Source organism: Coregonus clupeaformis, chromosome 8 (assembly GCF_020615455.1).
Source record: "Coregonus clupeaformis isolate EN_2021a chromosome 8, ASM2061545v1, whole genome shotgun sequence".
Lineage (NCBI taxonomy): Eukaryota > Metazoa > Chordata > Actinopteri > Salmoniformes > Salmonidae > Coregonus > Coregonus clupeaformis.
The window spans coordinates 59648927-59671451 of NC_059199.1; the positions used below are offsets into that span (position 1 = coordinate 59648927).

At 44.4% G+C, this 22525-nt stretch overlaps 1 protein-coding gene across 10 annotated transcripts in view; it reads left to right on the forward strand.

Moving 5' to 3' along the window:
• The first annotated feature begins 8164 nt into the window (after window positions 1-8164).
• The window catches only part of LOC121572235 (gamma-aminobutyric acid type B receptor subunit 1-like), a 138080-nt gene continuing 123719 nt past the window's right edge, over window positions 8165-22525 (forward strand). For all 10 annotated transcript variants that reach the window (XM_045222109.1, XM_045222113.1, XM_045222114.1 and 7 more), the window contains exon 1: window positions 8165-9634. In XM_045222109.1, coding sequence (XP_045078044.1) covers window positions 9365-9634 — 270 coding nt within the window. In that variant the 5' untranslated portion in view covers window positions 8165-9364. The remainder of the gene's footprint in view (window positions 9635-22525) is intronic.

Genomic DNA, 22525 nt, shown 5'->3' on the forward strand with positions numbered 1-22525 from the left:
GAGAGAGAGAGAGAGAGAGAGAGAGAGAGAGAGAGAGAGAGAGAGAGAGAGAGAGAGAGAGAGAGAGAGAGAGAGAGAGAGAGAGAGAGAGAGAGAGAGAGAGAGAGAGAGAGAGAGAGAGAGAGAGAGAGAGAGAGAGAGAGAGAGAGAGAGAGAGAGAGAGAGAGAGCAAGAGAGAGCAAGAGAGAGAGAGATGGTGCTACTGTCTCCCACTAAGGAAGGGTTACAGCAGCATCTAGATCATCTGCACAGGTTCTGCCAGACCTGGGCCCTGACCGTTAATCCCCCCCCCAAAAACGAATATAATGATATTCCAAAAAAGGTCAGGAAATCAGGATGACAAATATAAATTGTATTTGGACACAGTTCTATTAGAACACACCAAAAAGTAAACATATCTAGGACTAAATATCAGCAACACGGGTAGCTTTCACATGGCTGTGAATGAGCTGAGAGACAAAGCAAGAAGAGCATTCTATGCCATTAAAAGGAATATTAAAAGATTCTGGCTCAAAATTTTCCACGCATGACTGTAAGTCGCTTTGGATAAAAGTGTCTGCTAAATGGCATATTATTATTATTATTATAGAACCAATTGCTCTATATGGCAGCGAAGTTTGGGGTCCGCACTCTAATACTGAATTTACCAAATGGGACAAACATCCAATCGAAATACTGCATGCAGAGTTTTGCAAGACTGTATTGCAAGTGCAAAGGAAAACTCAAAATAACGCATGTAGAGCAGAATTGGGCCAATACCCCCTCCTTATTCTAATAGAAAAAAGAGCCATCAAATTTTACAACCAATTAAAAACAAGTGACCCCAAAACATTCCATCACACAGCTCTACTATGTCAAGAGATGAAACAAGAGAAGAGTCCCCTCAGCCAGCTGGTTCTGAGGCTCAGTTCACTAACCAAAACCAACCTCATAGAGCCTCAGGACAGCACTCAGAAAATCTGGCCCAACCAAATCATCACAAAGCAAAAAGAAAAATATATCACCTATTGGAAAGATACCACAAAAAATCTAAGTTAACTTCAATGCTATTTGGCTCTAAACAGGCAGTACATGGTGGCAGACTATCTGACCACTGTGACTGATAGAAAACTGAGGAAAACAATGACTAGGTACAGACTCAGTGAGCACAGTCTGGCTATAGAGACTGGTCGTCACAGGCAAACCTGGCTGCCCAGAGAGGACAGGCTGTGCTCACTCTGCCCCCCGGGGAGAGGTAGAGACAGAGCTGCATTTCCTATTACACTGTGACAAATACTCAGACCTAAGAGAATCTTTCTTTCCCAAAATTATCATTCAGTACAAAGAATTTGAAACTATAAAAGAGGAAGAAAAAATCTAATATTTATTGGGTGAAAAGCCAAAATGTGCAATTTTGGCAGCCAAATATGTGTCCTCCTGCCACAACCTGAGGGACAGCCAGTGAAAAGTGTAATGTAATGTCAATAATATTTCCTGCTTTGTTTTGGCTTTCATACCATGTCATGTGTCTTCTCAGTCATGTTGAGACTGGTCGACTACTATTGCTTTAATGTATTGTTATTCTCATTAATATTGTTTGTAGTTGCTGTTAATGGTAATCCCATTTCCACTACTACTTTTATTATTGATGTTGGTCCCACCTTTTTTGTTATATGTATATTTTGACAATGTAAGTAATTTAACTTGCCATATCAATAAAGTCTATTGAATTGAATTGAATTGAATTGAGAGAGGAGAGAGAGAGAGAGAGGAGAGAGAGAGAGAGAGGAGAGAGAGAGAGAAAAAGAGAGAGAGAGAGAGCGAGAGAGAGAGAGAAGACAGAGAGAGAGAGAAGACAGAGAGAGCGAGAGACAGAGAGAGTGAGAGAGAGAGAGAGAGAGAGAGAGAGAGAAGAGAGATAGAGGAGAGAGAGAGAGAGAGAGAGAGAGAGAGAGAGAGAGAGAGAGAGCCAATGGCATGTACCAGATGCTCAGCAGGCTCTGCTCACAATTACTGGCCTGAGGCCAAACCACACAACCAACAACATTAGACACTTTATGGAACACAAAGCCTTCACTATTTCATCCTGGAATATCCAAGGCCTGAGGTCATCTGCCTTTGGCCTAAAGAGCAGGAATCTGGACTTCACCAAAGAAATCGGAAATACAGACATTGTCATCCTACAAGAAACATGGTATAGAGGAGATGGACCCACTGGTTGCCCTCTAGGTTACAGAGAGCTGGTAGTCCCATCCACCAAACTACCAGGTGTGAAACAGGGAAGGGACTCAGGGGGTATGCTAATTTGGTATAGAGCAGACCTAACTCACTCTATTAAATTAATCAAAACAGGAACATTTTACATTTGGTTAGAAATTCAAAAGGAAATGATCTCAACTGAGAAAAATGTCCTCCTGTGTGCTACCTATATCCCCCCACTAGAATCCCCATACTTTAATGAAGACAGATTCTCCATCCTGGAGGGGGAAATCAATCACTTCCAGACCCAGGGACATGTACTAGTCTGTGGCGACCTAAATGCCAGAACTGGACAAGAACCTGACACCCTCAGCACACAGGGGGACAAACACCTACCTGGAGGTGACAGCATTCCCTCCCCCCATATGCCCCCTAGGCACAACTACGACAACATAACCAACAAAAATGGGTCACGACTCCTGCAGCTCTGTCGCACACTGGGTATGTACATAGTCAATGGTAGGCTTCGAGGGGACTCCTATGGTAGGTACACCTATAGCTCATCTCTTGGCAGTAGTACTGTAGACTACTTTATCACTGACCTCAACCCAGAGTCTCTCAGAGCGTTCACAGTCAGCCCACTGACACCCCTATCAGACCACAGCAAAATCACAGTCTACTTGAACAGAGCAATACTCAATCATGAGGCATCAAAGCCAAAAGAACTGAATAATATTAAGAAATGCTATAGATGGAAGGAAAGTAGTGTTGAAACCTACCAAAAAACTATTAGGAAACAACAAATTCGATCCATTCTAGACAACTTCCTGGACAAAACGTTCCACTGTAATAGTGAAGGTGTAAACTTGGCAGTAGAAAACCTAAACAGTATATTTGACCTCTCAGCTTCCCTATCAAATCTAAAAATCTCTAACAGAAAACCAAAGAAAAGTAATAACAGTGATAAATGGTTTGATGAAGAATGCAAAAACCTAAGAAAGAAATTGAGAAACCTATCCAACCAAAAACATAGAGACCCAGAAAACCTGAGCCTACGCCTTCACTATGGTGAATCACTAAAACAATACAGAAATACACTACGGAAAAAGAAGGAACAGCATGTCAGAAATCAGCTCAATGTAATTGAAGAATCCATAGACTCTAACCACTTCTGGGAAAATTGGAAAACACTAAACAAACAACAACACGAAGAGCTATCTATCCAAAACGGAGATGTATGGGTAAACCACTTCTCCAATCTTTTTGGCCCTATAACAGAGAACAAACAGCAAAAAAATATACAGTGGGGAGAACAAGTATTTGATACACTGCCGATTTTGCCGGTTTTCCTACTTACAAAGCATGTAGAGGTCTGTAATTTTTATCATAGATACACTTCAACTGTGAGAGACGGAATCTAAAACAAAAATCCAGAAAATAACATTGTATGATTTTTAAGTAATTAATTTGCATTTTATTGCATGACATAAGTATTTGATCACCTACCAACCAGTAAGAATTCCGGCTCTCACAGACCTGTTAGTTTTTCTTTAAGAAGCCCTCCTGTTCTCCACTCATTACCTGTATTAACTGCACCTGTTTGAACTCGTTACCTGTATAAAAGACACCTGTCCACACACTCAATCAAACAGACTCCAACCTCTCCACAATGGCCAAGACCAGCGAGCTGTGTAAGGACATCAGGGATAAAATTGTAGACCTGCACAAGGCTGGGATGGGCTACAGGACAATAGGCAAGCAGCTTGGTGAGAAGGCAACAACTGTTGGCGCAATTATTAGAAAATGGAAGAAGTTAAAGATGACGGTCAATCACCCTCGGTCTGGGGCTCCATGCAAGATCTCACCTCGTAGGGCATCAATGATCATGAGAAAGGTGAGGGATCAGCCCAGAACTACACGGCAGGACCTGGTCAATGACCTGAAGAGAGCTGGGACCACAGTCTCAAAGAAAACCATTAGTAACACACAACGCCGTCATGGATTAAAATCCTGCAGCGCACGCAAGGTCCCCCTGCTCAAGCCAGCGCATGTCCAGGCCCGTCTGAAGTTTGCCAATGACCATCTGGATGATCCAGAGGAGGAATGGGAGAAGGTCATGTGGTCTGATGAGACAAAAATATAGCTTTTTGGTCTAAACTCCACTCGCCGTGTTTGGAGGAAGAAGAAGGATGAGTATAACCTCAAGAACACCATCCCAACCGTGAAGCATGGAGGTGGAAACATCATTCTTTGGGGATGCTTTTCTGCAAAGGGGACAGGACGACTGCACCGTATTGAGGGGAGGATGGATGAGGCCATGTATTGCGAGATCTTGGCCAACAACTTCCTTCCCTCAGTAAGAGCATTGAAGATGGGTCGTGGCTGGGTCTTCCAGCATGACAACGACCCGAAACACACAGCCAGGGCAACTAAGGAGTGGCTCCGTAAGAAGCATCTCAAGGTCCTGGAGTGGCCTAGCCAGTCTCCAGACCTGAACCCAATAGAAAATCTTTGGAGGGAGCTGAAAGTCCGTATTGCCCAGCGACAGCCCCGAAACCTGAAGGATCTGGAGAAGGTCTGTATGGAGTGGGCCAAAATCCCTGCTACAGTGTGTGCAAACCTGGTCAAGACCTACAGGAAACGTATGATCTCTGTAATTGCAAACAAAGGTTTCTGTACCAAATATTAAGTTCTGCTTTTCTGATGTATCAAATACTTATGTCATGCAATAAAATGCAAATTAATTACTTAAAAATCATACAATGTGATTTTCTGGATTTTTGTTTTAGATTCCGTCTCGCACAGTTGAAGTGTACCTATGATAAAAATTACAGACCTCTACATGCTTTGTAAGTAGGAAAACCTGCAAAATCGGTAGTGTATCAAATACTTGTTCTCCCCACTGTACATGATCAAATGCAAATCTTAGAATCAACTATTAAAGACTACCAGAACCCACTGGATTCTCCAATTACATTGAATGAACTACAGGACAAAATACAAACCCTCCAACCCAAAAAGTCCTGTGGTGTTGATGGTATCCTCAATGAAATGATAAAATATACAGACCACAAATGTCAATTAGCTATACTTAAACTCTTTAACATCATCCTTAGCTCTGGCATCTTCCGCAATATCTGGAACCAAGGACTGATCACCCCAATCCACAAAAGTGGAGACAAATTTGACCCCAATAACTACCGTGGGATATGCGTCAACAGCAACCTTGGGAAAATCCTCTGCATTATCATTAACAGCAGACTAGTTCATTTCCTCAGTGAAAACAATGTACTGAGCAAATGTCTAATTGGCTTTTTACCAAATTACCGTACGACAGACCACGTATTCACCCTGCACACCCTAATTGACAAACAAACAAACCAAAACAAAGGCAAAGTCTTCTCATGCTTTGTTGATTTCAAAAAAGCTTTTGACTCAATTTGGCATGAGGGTCTGCTATACAAATTGATGGAAAGTGGGGTTGAGGGAAAAACATACGACATTATAAAATCCATGTACACAAACAACAAGTGTGCGGTTAAAATTGGCAAAAAACACACACATTTCTTTTCACAGGGCCGTGGGGTGAGACAGGGATGCAGTTTAAGCCCCACCCTCTTCAACATATATATCAACGAATTGGCGAGGGCACTAGAACAGTCTGCAGCACCCGGCCTCACCCTACTAGAATCTGAAGTCAAATGTCTTCTGTTTGCTGACGATCTGGTGCTTCTGTCACCAACCAAGGAGGGCCTACAGCAGCACCTAGATCTTCTGCACAGATTCTGTCAGACCTGGGCCCTGACAGTAAATCTCAGTAAGACAAAAATAATGGTGTTCCAAAAAAGGTCCAGTTGCCAGGACCACAAATACAAATTCCATCTAGACACCGTTGCCCTAGAGCACACAAAAATCTATACATACCTCAGCCTAAACATCAGCGCCACAGGTAACTTCCACAAAGCTGTGAACGATCTGAGAGACAAGGCAAGAAGGGCCTTCTATGCCATCAAAAGGAACATAAAATTTGACATACCAATTAGGATCTGGCTAAAAATACTTGAATCAGTTATAGAACCGATTGCCCTTTATGGTTCTGAGGTCTGGGGTCCGCTCACCAACCAAGAATTCACAAAATGGGACAAACACCAAATTGAGACTCTGCATGCAGAATTCTGCAAAAACATCCTCCGTGTACAACGTACAACACCAAATAATGCATGCAGAGCAGAATTAGGCCAATACCCGCTAATTATCAAAATCCAGAAAAGAGCCCTTAAATTCTATAACCACTTAAAAGGAAGCGATTCCCAAACCTTCCATAACAAAGCCATCACCTACAGAGAGATTAACTTGGAGAAGAGTCCCCTAAGTAAGCTTGTCCTGGGGCTCTGTTCACAAACACAAACAGACCCCACACAGCCCCAGGACAACAACAACACAACTAGACCCAACCAAATCATGAGAAAACAAAAAGAGAATTACTTGACACATTGGAAAGAACAAACAAAAAACAGAGCAAACTAGAATGCTATTTGGCCCTAAACAGAGAGTACACAGTGGCAGAATACCTGACCACTGTGACTGACCCAAACTTAAGGAAAGCTTTGACTATGTACAGACTCAGTGAGCATAGCCTTGCTATTGAGAAAGGCCGCCATAGGCAGACCTGGCTCTCAAGAGAAGACAGGCTATGTGCACACTGCCCACAAAATGAGGTGGAAACTGAGCTGCACTTCCTAACCTCCTGCCAAATGTATGACCATAATAGAGACACATATTTCCCTCAGATTACAGCGATCCACAAAGAATTTGAAAACAAACCCAATTTTGATAAACTCCCTTATCTACTGGGTGAAATACCACAGTGTGCCATCACAGCTGCAAGATGTGTGACCTGTTGCCACAAGAAAAGGGCAACCAGTGAAGAACAAACACCATTGTAAATACAACCCATATTTATGTTTATTTATTTTCCCATTTGTACTTTAACTATTTGCACATTGTTACAACACTGTATATATACATAATATGACATTTGAAATGTCTTTATTCTTTTGAAACTTCTGAGTGTAATGTTTACTGTTAATATTTATTGTTTATTTCACTTTTGTTTACTATCTACTTCACTTGCTTTGGCAATGTTAACACACGTTTCCCATGCCAATAAAGCCCTTAAATTGAAATTGAATTGAGAGAGAGAGAACAGTTCTTGTTATAGGCCCAGTGCAGTCAAAAACGTGATTTTCCTGTGTTTTATATACTGTATATTTCCACACTATCAGGTTGGAATAATACTGTAAAATTGTGAAAATGATGATAATGCCGTTTTAGTGTAAGAGCTGTTTGAAAAGACTAGCTGAAATGTGGGATGGCGTTTTGGCCTGGCTGGTGACATAACAAGGTGTTAAATGAGTTAGTAGACAATAAGAAAGAGTTCCAAACCTCTCTGCCAATAACAGCTAGTTTTCCGTTTTCCCCTCCGCACTCAGACCACTCCCAGACAGTCCTAGAGAAATTCTTGCTTGAGAGATTGCTCTTTGCTAAGAAGCTATTTTTGTTTCTTGTTGACCATTTTAATTGAAAACAATCACAGTAAGTTAATTGCTACCCAGAAATAATTTGATATTGAGATAAAAACGGCTGCATTGAACATTTAAAGGTTAGGAGAAAGAAATAAGTAGTGTAGTGTGTAGTTGGCTGAGGAAAGAAACGGGAGAGAGAGATAAATGAGAAGCTCTGTTAAGGGATTGAATTTCAAAGTTGTTTATGAAACGGAGAGGGATAGAGAAGAACAACCACCCTTCCTCCACCTCCCCTCTCTCTCTCTCTCTCTCTCTCTCTCTCTCTCTCTCTCTCTCTCTCTCTCTCTCTCTCTCTCTCTCTCTCGCTCTCTCTCTCTCTCTCTCTCTCTCTCTCTCTCTCTCTCTCTCTCTCTCTCTCCCCCTTCCTCTGTGCTCTGTAAACCTAGCACACTATATTTCTCTGCAGTCGACGAAAAAATAACGCTTGGACCTGTTCACTTGAACACTTAGGTTTAACCCGCCACCGCTGTGACCGTTTATTTCGTTGTTTTTAACCGCTGAAGGGTAACCGGGTTCGACCCTTGTCATCTGCTTACCTGTCGTTTAGAATTCCGTCGTTCAAATGCCGAGTTGACAACACGCGCCTCGTTAATAGACATTGTGCGAGGAAAGGAGCTGGCAGGAATAGACAACTGTGGCATGTTTATGTATTGTGGCGGTCGGTCCTACACAACATGTACACTACCTAACGTGCGTTTCAATTAAATCCTTATCTTCGGGGAGAGCAGTGAATTGTAGGGAATTGGATAGGGCAAGGACAGATGAGTATTTAATACGAGCACGGTTGAACAGTATAGGTTACCGTCGGATGTATTCCTATTTCTCTCTCAATTATTTCTAATATTTTACTAAGGGGGAGAGAAGGACTGTATCTCACCCCGTGCTTTTCTCTCAACATTTCTCTATCTGTTTCTGGAGACTTTGCAGCCGTGCGCTCTCAGTGAGATAATCTATTTCAGAACCTTGGACAGCGGATATACGGATACAAAGAATGGTCGGAGGATACACATCGTTCTATACCACTGCAACGTTTTCTGGTTGCTATTCATATCGAGCGAGCAAGTTCAATTAAGAGACTTCCAACCTGCATGTATCGTTAATTGACCTTATCTGTCTGTCAATTTCAATTTAACTTACTCTCACCCGGCTATTGATTGCGCTAAAAGTGTAACTGCAAGAGGATATCTACCTGCAAATGATATCCAACTGGCTTTACTTATAGGCTTCTGTGGATTTGGGTCGTGTTTTTATATTGTCCCGAGACCAACACACGTTGAGTGAAAAGACAGAGGAATAATACTTTAGAGACAGAAAAACAGCCTTTTGTGTAGGTTGCTCAGACTGAACAATAACATTTATTTACAGACAAAAACGAAGTTACCCTTCAGTAGAACTAGTGTTGAGATAGATTGGCTATTTTATGAGGAATACAAAATAGTTTATTTTGTCACGACAAAAACACACACTTACAAGAGTTCTTGACACAGCAACAGCAGAACAATATCAGAGGAGAAAAGTCACCCAGACAATTCTCAACCATCAGCAGCATACAATATGTTCTACCTTTAAAACCAAGTTTCTGACACTCTAAAACTTCCACCATGGCGGTGTCCTGTCAAAGTCTACCCGGGGGTCGACGCTCCGTCATTGGCCAGACGTTGATGTTTGCCTCGCTGACTTTACTCCTCTCTTGGTCCTGCCCGACTCTAGGCAAGAAGAAGCTCTACATCGGTGCCCTCTTCCCGATGAGCGGAGGCTGGCCCGGGGGCCAAGCATGCCTCCCTTCCGCTCAGATGGCCCTCGACTTGGTGAACAAGAGAACGGATATACTGCCGGAGTACGAACTGGAACTGATCCACTACGATAGCATGGTGAGTAGCCTAGCCTAACTGATCCACTACGATAGCATCGTGAGTAGCCTAGGCTAACCTAACCGCAAATAAGTGCATTAACAGCGTGATTTCTGCGTAAACATCAATTTATCCCATCAAAAGTGTCTGAATTACGTGGTTTATGGTTGCATTAATAATTCAGACTGGATCGTTATTCGTAGTAGAACATCATTGCTTCATAATGGCTTGCTTTTACTGCAACTTTGTTTTGCTTATATTTGCATAATATGAATACCAAATCTGTGTTTGTCTATGTCATTTGTGTCATAATTGGGATAATAAGCTGTCCTTTGTGAAGTTTATTTCCTCAGTTGTTTTTAAGGAGCTCCAATAGACAGTGTTTCTTTGATTCATGTTCTCTAAGATGCAGAGGCCAGTCTGAGCACCCCACCCCCATTTATAGGGTTTTATAGTAAAGACACATTATTTAACTGTAAAAATGTATTACCTTTTAATGAATGTGCCATGAACACAACGAATGCTGCTGGACCAACTTGCTGAAGCAAGACAGAAAGAGAGCGATGAGCTGAGCAGGCCATTTGTCTGGGGGGCGGAGGGGGGGTTGGGGGTTGTCCTTGAGCGGAGAAGCAGGAGAAATTACATTTAAAAAAATGATTACTAGTAGTATTTTTTTAAATTATGCCCAACTCACTAGGCCCCTTGACGATGTGAGGCCTGAGGCAATTGCCTCTTCTGTCTAATGGTAAGACGGCTGATGCCCTTAGTAGAAAAAGTATCTTATGAGCAATGTGCATCATTATGTAGCCTGTGTTATTCTGTTGAATAGAATCAGAATCACCTTTATTCAAGTACAAGTGACATGGACCTGGAATTTGACCTGGTGAAATGGTGCTGTCAAAAATAAACAGAATATACAGAAAGAGTGCATATCGTAGGGGAGTGTTGAGGACTACTGTCCACATTTATATATTACCATCCTCACCCCTAATGACAAGACAAGTGCTGTCTAGTCTAGTCCAGTCTAACCTTAAACCTCCATGTTCTTCGATTTCCATTTACTTTTAGTCAGTTCAGTCCCCCCCTCTCTCTCTCTCTCTCTCTGCTCTCTCTCTCTCTCTCTCTCTCTCTCTCTCTCTCTCTCTCTCTCTCTCTCTCTCGCTCTCTCTCTCTCTCTCTCTCTCTCTCTCTCTCTCTCTCGCTCTCTCTCTCTCTCTCTCTCTCTCTCCTCTCTCTCTCTCTCTCTCTCTCTCTCTCTCTCCCTCTCTCTCTCTCTCTCTCTCTCTCTCTCTCTCTCTCTCTCTCTCTCTCTCTCTCTCTCTCTGTCTCTCTCTCTCCCTCTCTCTCTCTCGCTCTCTACCATTCCGCCTCTTCATCCCACCTGCGTCCCTCTTCCCCCTCACAGGAGAGAGATGCCAACACACGACCACACTCAAAGTCGGTTAATAGTTAAATGCACTGTGACTGGCTGGTGTTGCTAAGAGCATTGCTCTGATTGGTTGAAACGGTTCAAAAGACTGGGGGGTAGAAAAGGAAGGGGGGTCGGTTAGAAGTTGGCATGACAACAGTAACCAAGACAACTGCAGTTCAAACAAACAATTTCTCTCCAAGAAAAGGGAAAGAGTGTGCACTTTACTATCATTTCTTGAACTGAGAAACAGATGGATGCTGAGATGATGTGAGCCTGTTCGTTGTGGGAAACTCCTATTGAGTGTTCAGCGTAGTAAGCCAAATGTAAGAAGTGCCTGTGGTCATCCATCAAAGGCACTTACAGTCGGCTGCATGATGAGTAGTCGACCCCCGGCGGACCTGAGCTCTAATGGACCTGCCGACTGGTTAGGGATTTCAACACCACGGACAACGACACTGCTGAGCACGAGATAAAGTGCCTCTCTCTGTCTCTGTCTCTGTCTCTGTCTCTCTCTCTGTCTCTGTCTCTCTCTCTGTCTGTCTCTGTCTCTCTCTCTGTCTCTCTCTTTCTGTCTCTGTCTCTCTCTCTCGCTCTCTCTCTCTCTCTGTCTGTCTCTCTCTCTGTCTCTCTCTCTGTCTCTGTCTCTCTCTCTCTCTCTCTCTCTCTCTCTTTCTCTCTCTCTCTCTCTCTCTCTCTCTCTCTCTCTCTCTCTCTCTCTCTCTCTCTCTCTCTCTCTCTCTCTCTCTCTCTCTCTCTCTCTCTCTCTCTCTCTCTCCACAATAGGCCTCAATTACCTTTACTAGACTAGGTGCTGCTGTATAGCAGCCGCTTTACGGCCTCCTGACCAATTCTGCTATTTTGTGTTTGTTTTCTTGCTGATCTTTACTTGTCTGTACATAATGTTTCTGGACATCAGAACAGCGATCACTAACCTCCATTTGGATGAAGATGTCTACTTGGAGGTGCAGGACATACTGCCCACCCCGGACCAGGCCCTAATCCCGGAGACTCACCCCGGACCAGGCCCTAATCCCGGAGACTCACCCCGGACCAGGCCCTAATCCCGGAGACTCACCCCGGACCAGGCCCTAATCCCGGAGACTCACCCCGGACCAGGCCCTAATCCCGGAGACTCACCCCCGACCAGGCCCTAATCCCGGAGACACTGAAAAGAAAAAGGAGAGAAGTAAGAGAAGGCGACGTGCCGGCACCCTGACAAAACTACGTCGGCGAGTACATAAGGCTGTGGTTCATTCCAGGAATATGTTCCCTTCCTTCTACCTTCGTTCACTCCCCTTGCAATAGCTAGGGTTATTGGTTCCTGCATGAACGCCCCCAGTCGAGCATCCTATTGGTTCCTGCATGAACGCCCCCAGTCGAGCATCCTATTGGTTCCTGCATGAACGCCCCCAGTCGAGCATCCTATTGGTTCCTGCATGAACGGCCCCCCAAGAGCATCCTATTGGTTCCTGCATGAACTCCCCCTCTAATCTCCGAATGTGCAGTCACTGGAGAACAAACTGGACGAGCTCCATTGGAGACTATCCTATCAACGGGACCTGAAGAACTGTAATATCCTATGTTTCATGATGTCGTCAGGACAGAACGGCAGCGTCGGGGAAGCTCAGGAGGGGGTGGTGTGTGTCTTTGTTAACAACAGCTGATGTGTGATCTCTAATATGAACAAAGTCTTGAGGTTCTGCCTGCCTTAGTTGGAATACCTCATGATAAACTGTAGACCATACTATTTACCAAGAGAGTTTATATATTTTTCGTAGCTGTTTATTTACCATTACAAACCGATGCTGGCACTAAGACTGCACTCAACAAGCTGTATAGGGCCATAAGCAAACAATAAAATATTCATTCAGTGGCGGCGCTCCTAGTGGCCGGGGATTTTAATGCAGGAAAACTTAAATCTGTCTTACCTAATTCTTAGCAGCGTGTCACATGTGCAACTAGAGGCGAAAAAACTCTAGATCATCTTTACTCCACACACAAACACGCATACTAAGCTCATCCGATGGCATTGAGGAGTTTACCACATCGGTCACCGGCTTCATTAACATGTGTATCGACGACCTCGTCCACACAGAAGGGCAACATCCGCACGGAGCTAAAGGATAGATCTGCCGTTTTCTTATGAGTGGGACACTAATCCGGACACTTATAAGAAATCCCGCTATGCCCTCCAACGAACCATCAAACAGGCAAAGCACCAATTCAGGACTAATATCGAATCCTACTATACCAGCTCTGACACTCATCAGATGTGGCAGGGCTTGCAAACTATCACGGTTACAAAGGGAAACCCAGCCACGAGCTGCCCAGTGACGCGAGCCTACCAGACGAGCTAAATGCCTTCTATGCTCGCTTCGAGGCAAGCAAAACTGAACCATTCATAAGAGCACCAGCTGTTCCGGACAATCACGCTCTTCTTAGCCGATGTGAGTAAGACCTTTAAACAGGTTAACATTCACAATGCCACAGGGCCAGATGGATTACCAGGATGCGTACTCATAGCATGCGCTGACCAGTGTCTTCACTGACATTTTCAACCTCTCCCTAACCCAGTATGTAATACCTATATGTTTCAAGCAGACCACCACAGTTCATGTGCCCAAGAACGCTAACGTAACCTGTCTAAATGACTGTCGCCCCATAGCCATGAAATGCTTTAAAAGACTGGTCATGGCTCACATCAACATCATCATCCCAGACACCCTGGACCTACTCCAATTCGCATACCGTCCCCACAGATCCACAGATGACGCAATCTCTATTGCACTTTCCCAGCTGGACAAGAGGAACACCTATGTGAGAATGCTGTTCATTGACAGCTCAGCGTTCAACACCATAGTGCCCTCCAAGCTCATCACTAAGCTAAGGACCCTGGGACTGAACACCTCCCTCTGCAACTGGATCCTGGACATCCTGACGAGCCGCCCCCAGGTGGTGAGGGTAAACAACAGCACTTCCGCCACGCTGACCCTCAACGTGGGGGCCCCTCAGGGGTGTGTGCTTAATCCCCTCCTGTACTCCCTGTTCATCCACAACTGTAAGGTTGCGCCTGACTCCAAAACCAACATTAAGTTTGCCGACAACACGATGGTGGTAGGCCTGATCACCGATTATGATGAGACAGCCAATAGGGAGGAGGTCAGAGACCTGGCAGTGTTGTGCCAGAAAGACAACCTCTCCCTCAACGTCAGCAAGACAAAGGAGCTGATGGTGGACTTTAGGAAACGGAGGGCCGATCACGCCCCCGTTCACATCGACGGGGCTGTATTGGAGCGGGTCGAGAGCTTGAAGTTCCTCGGTGTCCACATCACTAAGGACCTATAATGGTCCAAACACATCAACACAGTCTAGAAGAGGCCAGGACAACACCTTTTCCTCATCAGGTGAAGTAAGTTGCCAGTGTTATTCAGCTCACGTTAGCAACAAGTCTGACGCTCCGGAGTAGGCATGTCATCTCTCGCTTGTCAACAGAGAGCGTGGCTACACATACGGAAAACAAGCAGCATTTCACTAGCTAAGACAGGGATAAGGATATCTGATCTTTTCCCAGGTTCTCCCTTGTGCGCCCATTCCATCACAATGTAAAACAAAAAGACGATATTGACTATGGAACAGGGGAAAGATCAATAAGGGATTATTATAGGAAACAGATAATACATTCACATGTATATGTATACATAATTGATAACTTAAATTTCAAATGTTTACTTACTCTAGGGACAGCTGCCTGTTTGGTCCCGCTGGACGTGGTTGCTTTTTTTCAGTTGATCTTAAGGACATGGAAAAATGTTTAAATTAATCCTGGGTTGATAAGGGCTGGGAAATCTGCATGATCTGTCACACAGACTATTGTGCTGTGACCGACATCATCAGTGTCTTCTGCAGCCAAATGTAGTTCTTCAAATGTTGTCATTATCAAGTCCCATCGGAACAGCACAGACATTACATTTCAGTCAGCATTGCCTTGCATTTTTCACATTTACACCACCAGTTCCCCGTGACTCTCTCCCTGTGCGCTGCTTGTGGTTGCTGGTCTGCCCGATCACCTTTTGCCATTACTCCCATGCTGTCTCGGCTTCGATCAGTCGAAGCTCTTCATCAGTATATTCTGGCTCATATAAATATGGCTCTGCAAGGTATGCTTCCTCTTCAGGCTCGTAGCTGTCTGACTCACATGTTTTGATTTTGATTGAATGATTTTGGGCTGTGTAGCACTTGAAAGCCGTGTCTGCACTGCGCTAGCCTCGAGAACCAGGCCTAGGAGAGCGTAGTCTCTCGTCAGAGATCACATTTATTTTAGGAGATTGCAAAATATAACATTTTAATTCAAGACAGGACAAAGATATTGTTTCAGTTGATAATAAAACATGTTTAGTTTAGATGCTTCTTCCTCAACTTGTTTCTAGAACTTTCTAGTAAGTCAAGCTAGCTTGCACTGCAGAGCAGAGCAGCTAGCTAGCCAGCTAAAAGCTAGGCTAGGTTGAAGATACCACTGTAGCTTGCAACCTCCACCTAATATTTATCATCAAAAACAAACATCATTACCATCACAATAAACTTAAACGGGAGGCAACAGTCATATAATATGATGGGCTTAGCAGCCAATGTGTATTATTTAACATTAATATTAAAATAGTACTCACTTAATAGGAATGGGTAATTGTTTACAAGTTGCTAGCTATCCCATAAACCCATCACCTAAAACCACATATTTTCATCTTCTTCTGTGGTTTACTAACTTCCTACCCCTTATCCCCTAAAAAAAAAAGGACTCTAGCTGGACTGAAGATGACGCAAAGTTTGGAAAATGTGAAAGTGTCTCGCAATGGAGCCTTCAACCACAGGGGGGCGTTGTATTTCCACGCCGTTGTGGACATGTCATCTCTCTCTCTCTCTCTCTCTCTCTCTCTCTCTCTCTCTCTCTCTCTCTCTCTCTCTCTCTCTCTCTCTCTCTCTCTCTCTCTCTCTCTCTCTCTCTCTCTCTCTCTCTCTCTCTCTCTCTCTCTCTCTCTCTCTCTCTCTCTCTCTCTCTCTCTCTGTCTCTCTCTCTCTCTCTCTCTCTCTCTCTCTCCCCCTCTCTCTCTTTCTCTCTCTCTCTCTCTCTCTCTCTCTCTCTCTCTCGCTCTCTCTCTCTCTCTCTCTCTCTCTCTCTCTCTCTCTCTCTCTCTCTCTCTCTCTCTCTCTCTCTCTCTCTCTCTCTCTCTCTCTCTCTCTCTCTGTCTCTCTCTCTGTCTCTCTCTCTGTCTCTCCCTCTCTCTCTCTCTCTCTCTCTCTCTCTCTCTCTCTCTCTCTCTCTCTCTGTCTCTCTCCCTCTCTCTCTCTCTCTCTCTCTCTCTCTCTCTCTCTCTCTCTCTCTCTCTCTCTCTCTCTCTCTCTCTCTCTCTCTCTCTCTCTCTCTCTCTCTCTCTCTCTCAACTAGGACTCCATAACCTTCATCATAGCCCGTCTGACAGGCACACTTAAAGATGGTTTATAGGCGGTTTTGTGACCCCCTTTAAAATAATCGGATATATTTAAAGGCCTCCTGCAGTGTCAAGCCATTTTCAAATAGTCAACATCAGAGAATTAACAGGATTTTATATTTATAAAGTGTTCTTCTCTAGTCTATTCATATGAATAATGGAAAGTCTACGCCGCTCTCTGTGAAGGGAAATAATGGTGCTGTTCCGGAAGAGTCTTTATGATGCCGCTGATACTTCATCCAAATATTTAACAGCTGTTTGTAGAACTCTTAACATTCGGAGCATTCCAAAAATCTTGAAAGTCGATGATTGCATTGGCTTCATTGTGCCCCCGTGTCTCTCGCTGTTTCTCTCTGTCTCTGCCCTTCACTCAGGCAAGCAGTGGCGCTCAACCCTAAACAGTTGAAAATACAAAAAGTCCCACACAGTTTGTGCTGTCGTTTTTTCTCTCTCTCTGTAGCCTATGTGTGTGTGTTGTCGGGTTCGCTCAATTTGATGCTTTTGGCCCCAGCTGCACAGTTCATGGAATGGAAGCCCCTTGCAAGGCCTCCCCTGGGTCTGTAGGAGCAAACGCAAGCAGCAACAGCGTGTCAAAGGGGGGTAAAACATTCTGCTGATGGCCTCGAGGGAGTCTAAGGAGCTGCACTAGCAGGGACTCACAAGCCCCAAACACGCCACTGACTCAACAAGCCCCAAACACGCCACTGACTCAACAAGCCCCAAACACGCCACTGACTCAACAAGCCCCAAACACGCCACTGACTCAACAAGCCACAAACACGCCACTGACTCAACAAGCCACAAACACGCCACTGACTCAACAAGCCCCAAACAAACCACTGACTCAACAAGCCCCAAACAAGCCACTGACTCAACAAGCCACAAACACGCCACTGACTCAACAAGCCACAAACACGCCACTGACTCAACAAGCCCCAAACAAGCCACTGACTCAACAAGCCACAAACACGCCACTGACTCAACAAGCCCCAAACAAGCCACTGACTCAACAAGCCACAAACACGCCACTGACTCAACAAGCCCCAAACAAACCACTGACTCAACAAGCCCCAAACACGCCGCTGACTCAACAAGCCCCAAACACGCCACTGACTCAACAAGCCCCAAACACGCCACTGACTCAACAAGCCCCAAACAAACCACTGACTCAACAAGCCCCAAACAAACCACTGACTCAAATAAGCCTGGCTGGACTTGGCTCTTCCAATTGGTGTTTGGAGTTCTTATTAATAACCAGCGTGCCAAATGAAACCCGTCACAATGACGAGTAGGCTAGCCTTGGGCTGCGTCCCAAATGCCACCCTATTCCCTATATATTGAACTACTTTTGACCAGGGCCTATAGGGCACTATGTAGGTTTAGGGAATAGGGTGTAATTTTGGACAAAGCCTAGCAGTCAGTTGAAATCTTCCCCTTGCTCATAATTGGGCCCAATAATGTCACATTAGCTTTGTGTCTTTCACGTGGAATGGGTTTAATGTGGACATGAGGAGGGGCTTTAGGGTGGAAAGCAATCAATTAATACACTAGATAGAGCAAGAGCATCATTGACTTCTCTCACTGCGTCCAAAATGGAACCATATTCCCTATATAGTGCACTACTTTTGACCAGTGCTCATGAAATCAAATCAAAAGTAGTGCACGGTATAGGGAATAGCATGCCATTTGGGACTGCCTCTAGGTAACGCTCTGTGATTACAGGCCACAGTAGTAGAGCAACACTGTGGTTAAGTAAGGGGGAAATCTGTTGGCTCGGGCCAATGCTAACTCGATTTGTATGATTTCACAAATCAAACTAAATCAGGTTCCGCTGTATAATCCAATTTGTAAGTCGCTCTGGATAAGAGTGTCTGCTAAATGACGTAAATGTAAAAGTAAATAATCAATTTGAAATAATTTCTCTCTATGTGCTTTCACCAGACTAGATTGCCAGTAAGGCTACTATTTGGCCTGTTAGGTGAAACATCAGTGATTTGATCCAGTGCCCTATCCAATGCTGTAGTCACAGGTAGAGTCCCAAATGTCACCCTATTCCCTACATAGTGCACTACTTTAGACCAGAGCCCTATTCCCTATATAGTGCACTACTTTAGACCAGAGCCCTATTCCCTATGTAGTGCACTACTTTTGACCAGAACCCTATTCCCTATATAGTGCACTACTTTAGACCAGAGCCCTATTCCCTATGTAGTGCACTACTTTTGACCAGAACCCTATTCCCTATATAGTGCACTACTTTAGACCAGAGCCCTATTCCCTATGTAGTGCACTACTTTAGACCAGAACCCTATTCCCTATATAGTGCACTACTTTAGACCAGAGCCCTATTCCCTATGTAGTGCACTACTTTAGACCAGAGCCCTATTCCCTATGTAGTGCACTACTTTAGACCAGAGCCCTATTCCCTATGTAGTGCACTACTTTAGACCAGAACCCTATTCCCTATATAGTGCACTACTTTAGACCAGAGCCCTATTCCCTATGTAGTGCACTACTTTAGACCAGAGCCCTATTCCCTATGTAGTGCACTACTTTAGACCAGAGCCCTATTCCCTATATAGTGCACTACTTTAGACCAGAGCCCTATTCCCTATATAGTGCACTACTTTAGACCAGAACCCTATTCCCTATATAGTGCACTACTTTAGACCAGAGCCCTATGCGCCCTGGTCAAAAGTAGTGCACTTCGGAAAGCATTCAGACCACTTGACCTTTTTCATATTTTGTTAGGTTACAGCCTTATTCTAAAATTGATTAAATCACTTTTTCCCCTCATCAATCTACACACAATACCCCATAATGACAAAGCATAAAAAACTGAAATACCACATTTACATAAGTATTCAGACCCTTTACTCAGTGCTTTGTTGAAGCACCTTCGGCAGTGATTACAGCCTCAAGTCTTCTTGGGTATGACACTACAAGCTTGGCACACCTGTATTTGGGGAGTTTCTCCCATTCTTCTCTGCAGATCCTCTCAAGCTCTGTCAGGTTGGATGGGGAGTGTCGCTGCACAGCTATTTTCAGGTCTCTCCAGAAATGTTCGATCAGGTTCAAGTCCGGGCTCTGGCTGGGCCACTCAAGGACATTGAGAGACTTGTCCCGACGCCACTCCTGCGTTTTCTTGGCTGTGTGCTTAGGGTCGTTGTCCTGTTGGAAGGTGAACCTTCACCCCAGTCTGAGCTCTCTGTACTTTGCTCCGTTCATCTTTGCCTCGATCCTGACTAGTCTCCCAGTCTCTGCCACTGAAAAACATCCCCACAGCATGATGCTGCCACCACCATGCTTAACCGTAGGGATGGTGCCAGGTTTCTTCCAGACGTGACGCTTGGCATTCAGGCCAAAGAGTTCAATTTTGGTTTCATCAGACCAGATAATCTTGTTTCCCATGGTCTGAGAGTCTTTAGGTGCCTTTTGGCAAACTCCAAGTGGGCTGTCATGTGCCTTTTACTGAGGAGTGGCTTCCGTCTGGCCACTCTACCATAAAGGCCTGATTGGTGGAGTGCTGCAGAGATGGTTGTCCTTCTGGAAGGTTCTCCCATCTCCACAGAGGAACTCTAGAGCTCTGTCAGAGTGACCATTGGGTTCTTGTATGAAAAATGTATGCACTCACTAACTGTAAGTCGCTCTGGATAAGAGAGTCTGCTAAATTACTAAAATGTAAAATGTAAAATGTTGGTCACCTCCCTGACCAAGGCCCTTCTACCCCGATTGCTCAGTTTGTCAGGGCATCCAGCTCAAGGAAGAGTCTTGGGCGCTCCAAACTTCTTCCATTTAAGAATGATGGAGGACACTGTGTTCTTGGGGACTGTCAATGTTGCAGACATTTTTTGGTACCCTTCACCAGATCTGTGCCTCGACACAATCCTGTCTCTGAGCTCTATGGACAATTCCTTCCATCTCATGGCTTGGTTTTTGCTCCGACATGCACTGTCAACTGCGGGACCTTTATATAGACAGGTGTGTGCCTTTCCAAATTATTTAGAACAGGTGGACTCCAATCAAGTTGTAGAAACATCTCAAGGATGATCAATGGAAACAGGATGCACCTGAGCTCAATTTCGAGTCTCATAACAAAGGGTCTGAACACTTATGTAAAAATGGTATTTCTGTTTTTTATTTTTAATGCATTTGCAAACATTCTAAAAACCTGTTTTCGCTTAGTCATTATGGGGTATTGTGTGTAGATTGCTGAGGATGTAATTTTTTTACAATTCATTTTAGACTAAGGCTGTAACATAACAAAATGTGGAAGAAGTCAACGGGTCTGAATACTTTCCGAAGGCACTGTATAGGGAATAGGGAGCCTTTTGGGACACACAATGTTATCCCTATCCCACTGTTTCATGCAGTTTAACATGCTGTTGGTTTCAAGCCTCCCAACGGTGGATTCCCTCTCCCAAACAACCAAATGATTAATGATCACTTTAACCCACAACCATTATTTTTTTTTTAAATTGAATATCGATTTTTCATTGAGTGTAAATTGAGAATGAAAATAAATAAAGCCCCTGCCACCATTTGTTAGGCTTGGATCAAAGACGAGACTCACTGCTTGGCGGGGAAATGTTGTCCCTGCATTCGGATAGAAAAATATGTGAATCCCAAATGGCATCTCATTCCTTATATAGTGCATTACATTTGGTCAAAGGTAGTGCACTAGATAGGGAATATGGTTCTACTAATGTTGTTTCCCTCCTGGAAACGTATGACAGTGCAGTTTAACATACAAATAACACTTGTATGTTCGTTTTTTTTGTTTTGTTGTTGTTTTTTTGCGGGGTGCCATATGTAATCAGTCTACCTCAATCTTTACCTCTCTCCCTCTCTCTATACCCCCCATTGCTTTCCCACTCTACCTCCCCACTCCCTTTATTTCATTCTACCCCTTTCCACCTCTTTCTCTCACCCATCCCCTCTCCCCTCACGTTCTCATTCTCCCTTATTACCCTCCTCTATCCATCTCCCTTAATAACCATCCTCTATCCATCTCCCTAATTCCCCCTCCTCTATCCATCTCCCTTATTCCCTTCCTCTATCCATCTCCCTTATTTCCCCTCATCTATCCAACTCCCTTATTCCCCTCCTCTATACACCTCCATTATTCCCCTCATCTATCCAACTCCCTTATTCTCCTCCTCTATCCATCTCCCTTATTCCCCTCATCTATCCACCTCCCTTATTCCCCTCCTCTATCCAACTCCCTTATTCTCCTCCTCTATCCATCTCCATTACTCCCCCTCCTCTATCCCTCTCCCTTATTCCCCTCCTCTATCCATCTCCCTTTATTCCCCCTCCTCTATCCATCTCCCTTTATTCCCCCTCCTCTATCAATCTCCCTTATTCCCCATCCTCTATCCACCTCCCTTATTCCCCATCCTCTATCCAACTCCCTTATTCCCCTCCTCTATCCACCTCCTTATTCCCCTCCTCTATCATCTCCCTTATTCCCCTCCTCTATCCATGTCCCTTATTCCCCTCCTCTATCCACCTCCCTTTATTCCCTCTCCGCTATCCATCTCCCTTTATTCCCCTCCTCTTTCAATCTCCCTTTATTCCCCCTCCTCTATCGATCTCCCTTATTCCCTTCCTCTATCCATCTCCCCTATTCCCCTCCTCTATCCACCTCTCTTATTCTCCTCCTCTATCAATCTCCCTTATTCCCCATCATCTATCCATCTCCCTTATTTCCCCTCATCTATCCAACTCCCTTATTCCCCTCCTCTATCCATCTCCCCTATTCCCCTCCTCTATCCACCTCTCTTATTCTCCTCCTCTATCAATCTCCCTTATTCCCCATCATCTATCCATCTCCCTTATTTCCCCTCATCTATCCAACTCCCTTATTCTCCTCCTCTATCCATCTCCCTTATTCCCCTCCTCTATCCACCTCCCTTATTCCCCTCATCTATCCAACTACCTTATTCTCCTCCTCTATCCATCTCCCTTTATTCCCCCTCCTATATCCATCTCCCTTTATTCCCCCTCCTCTATCAA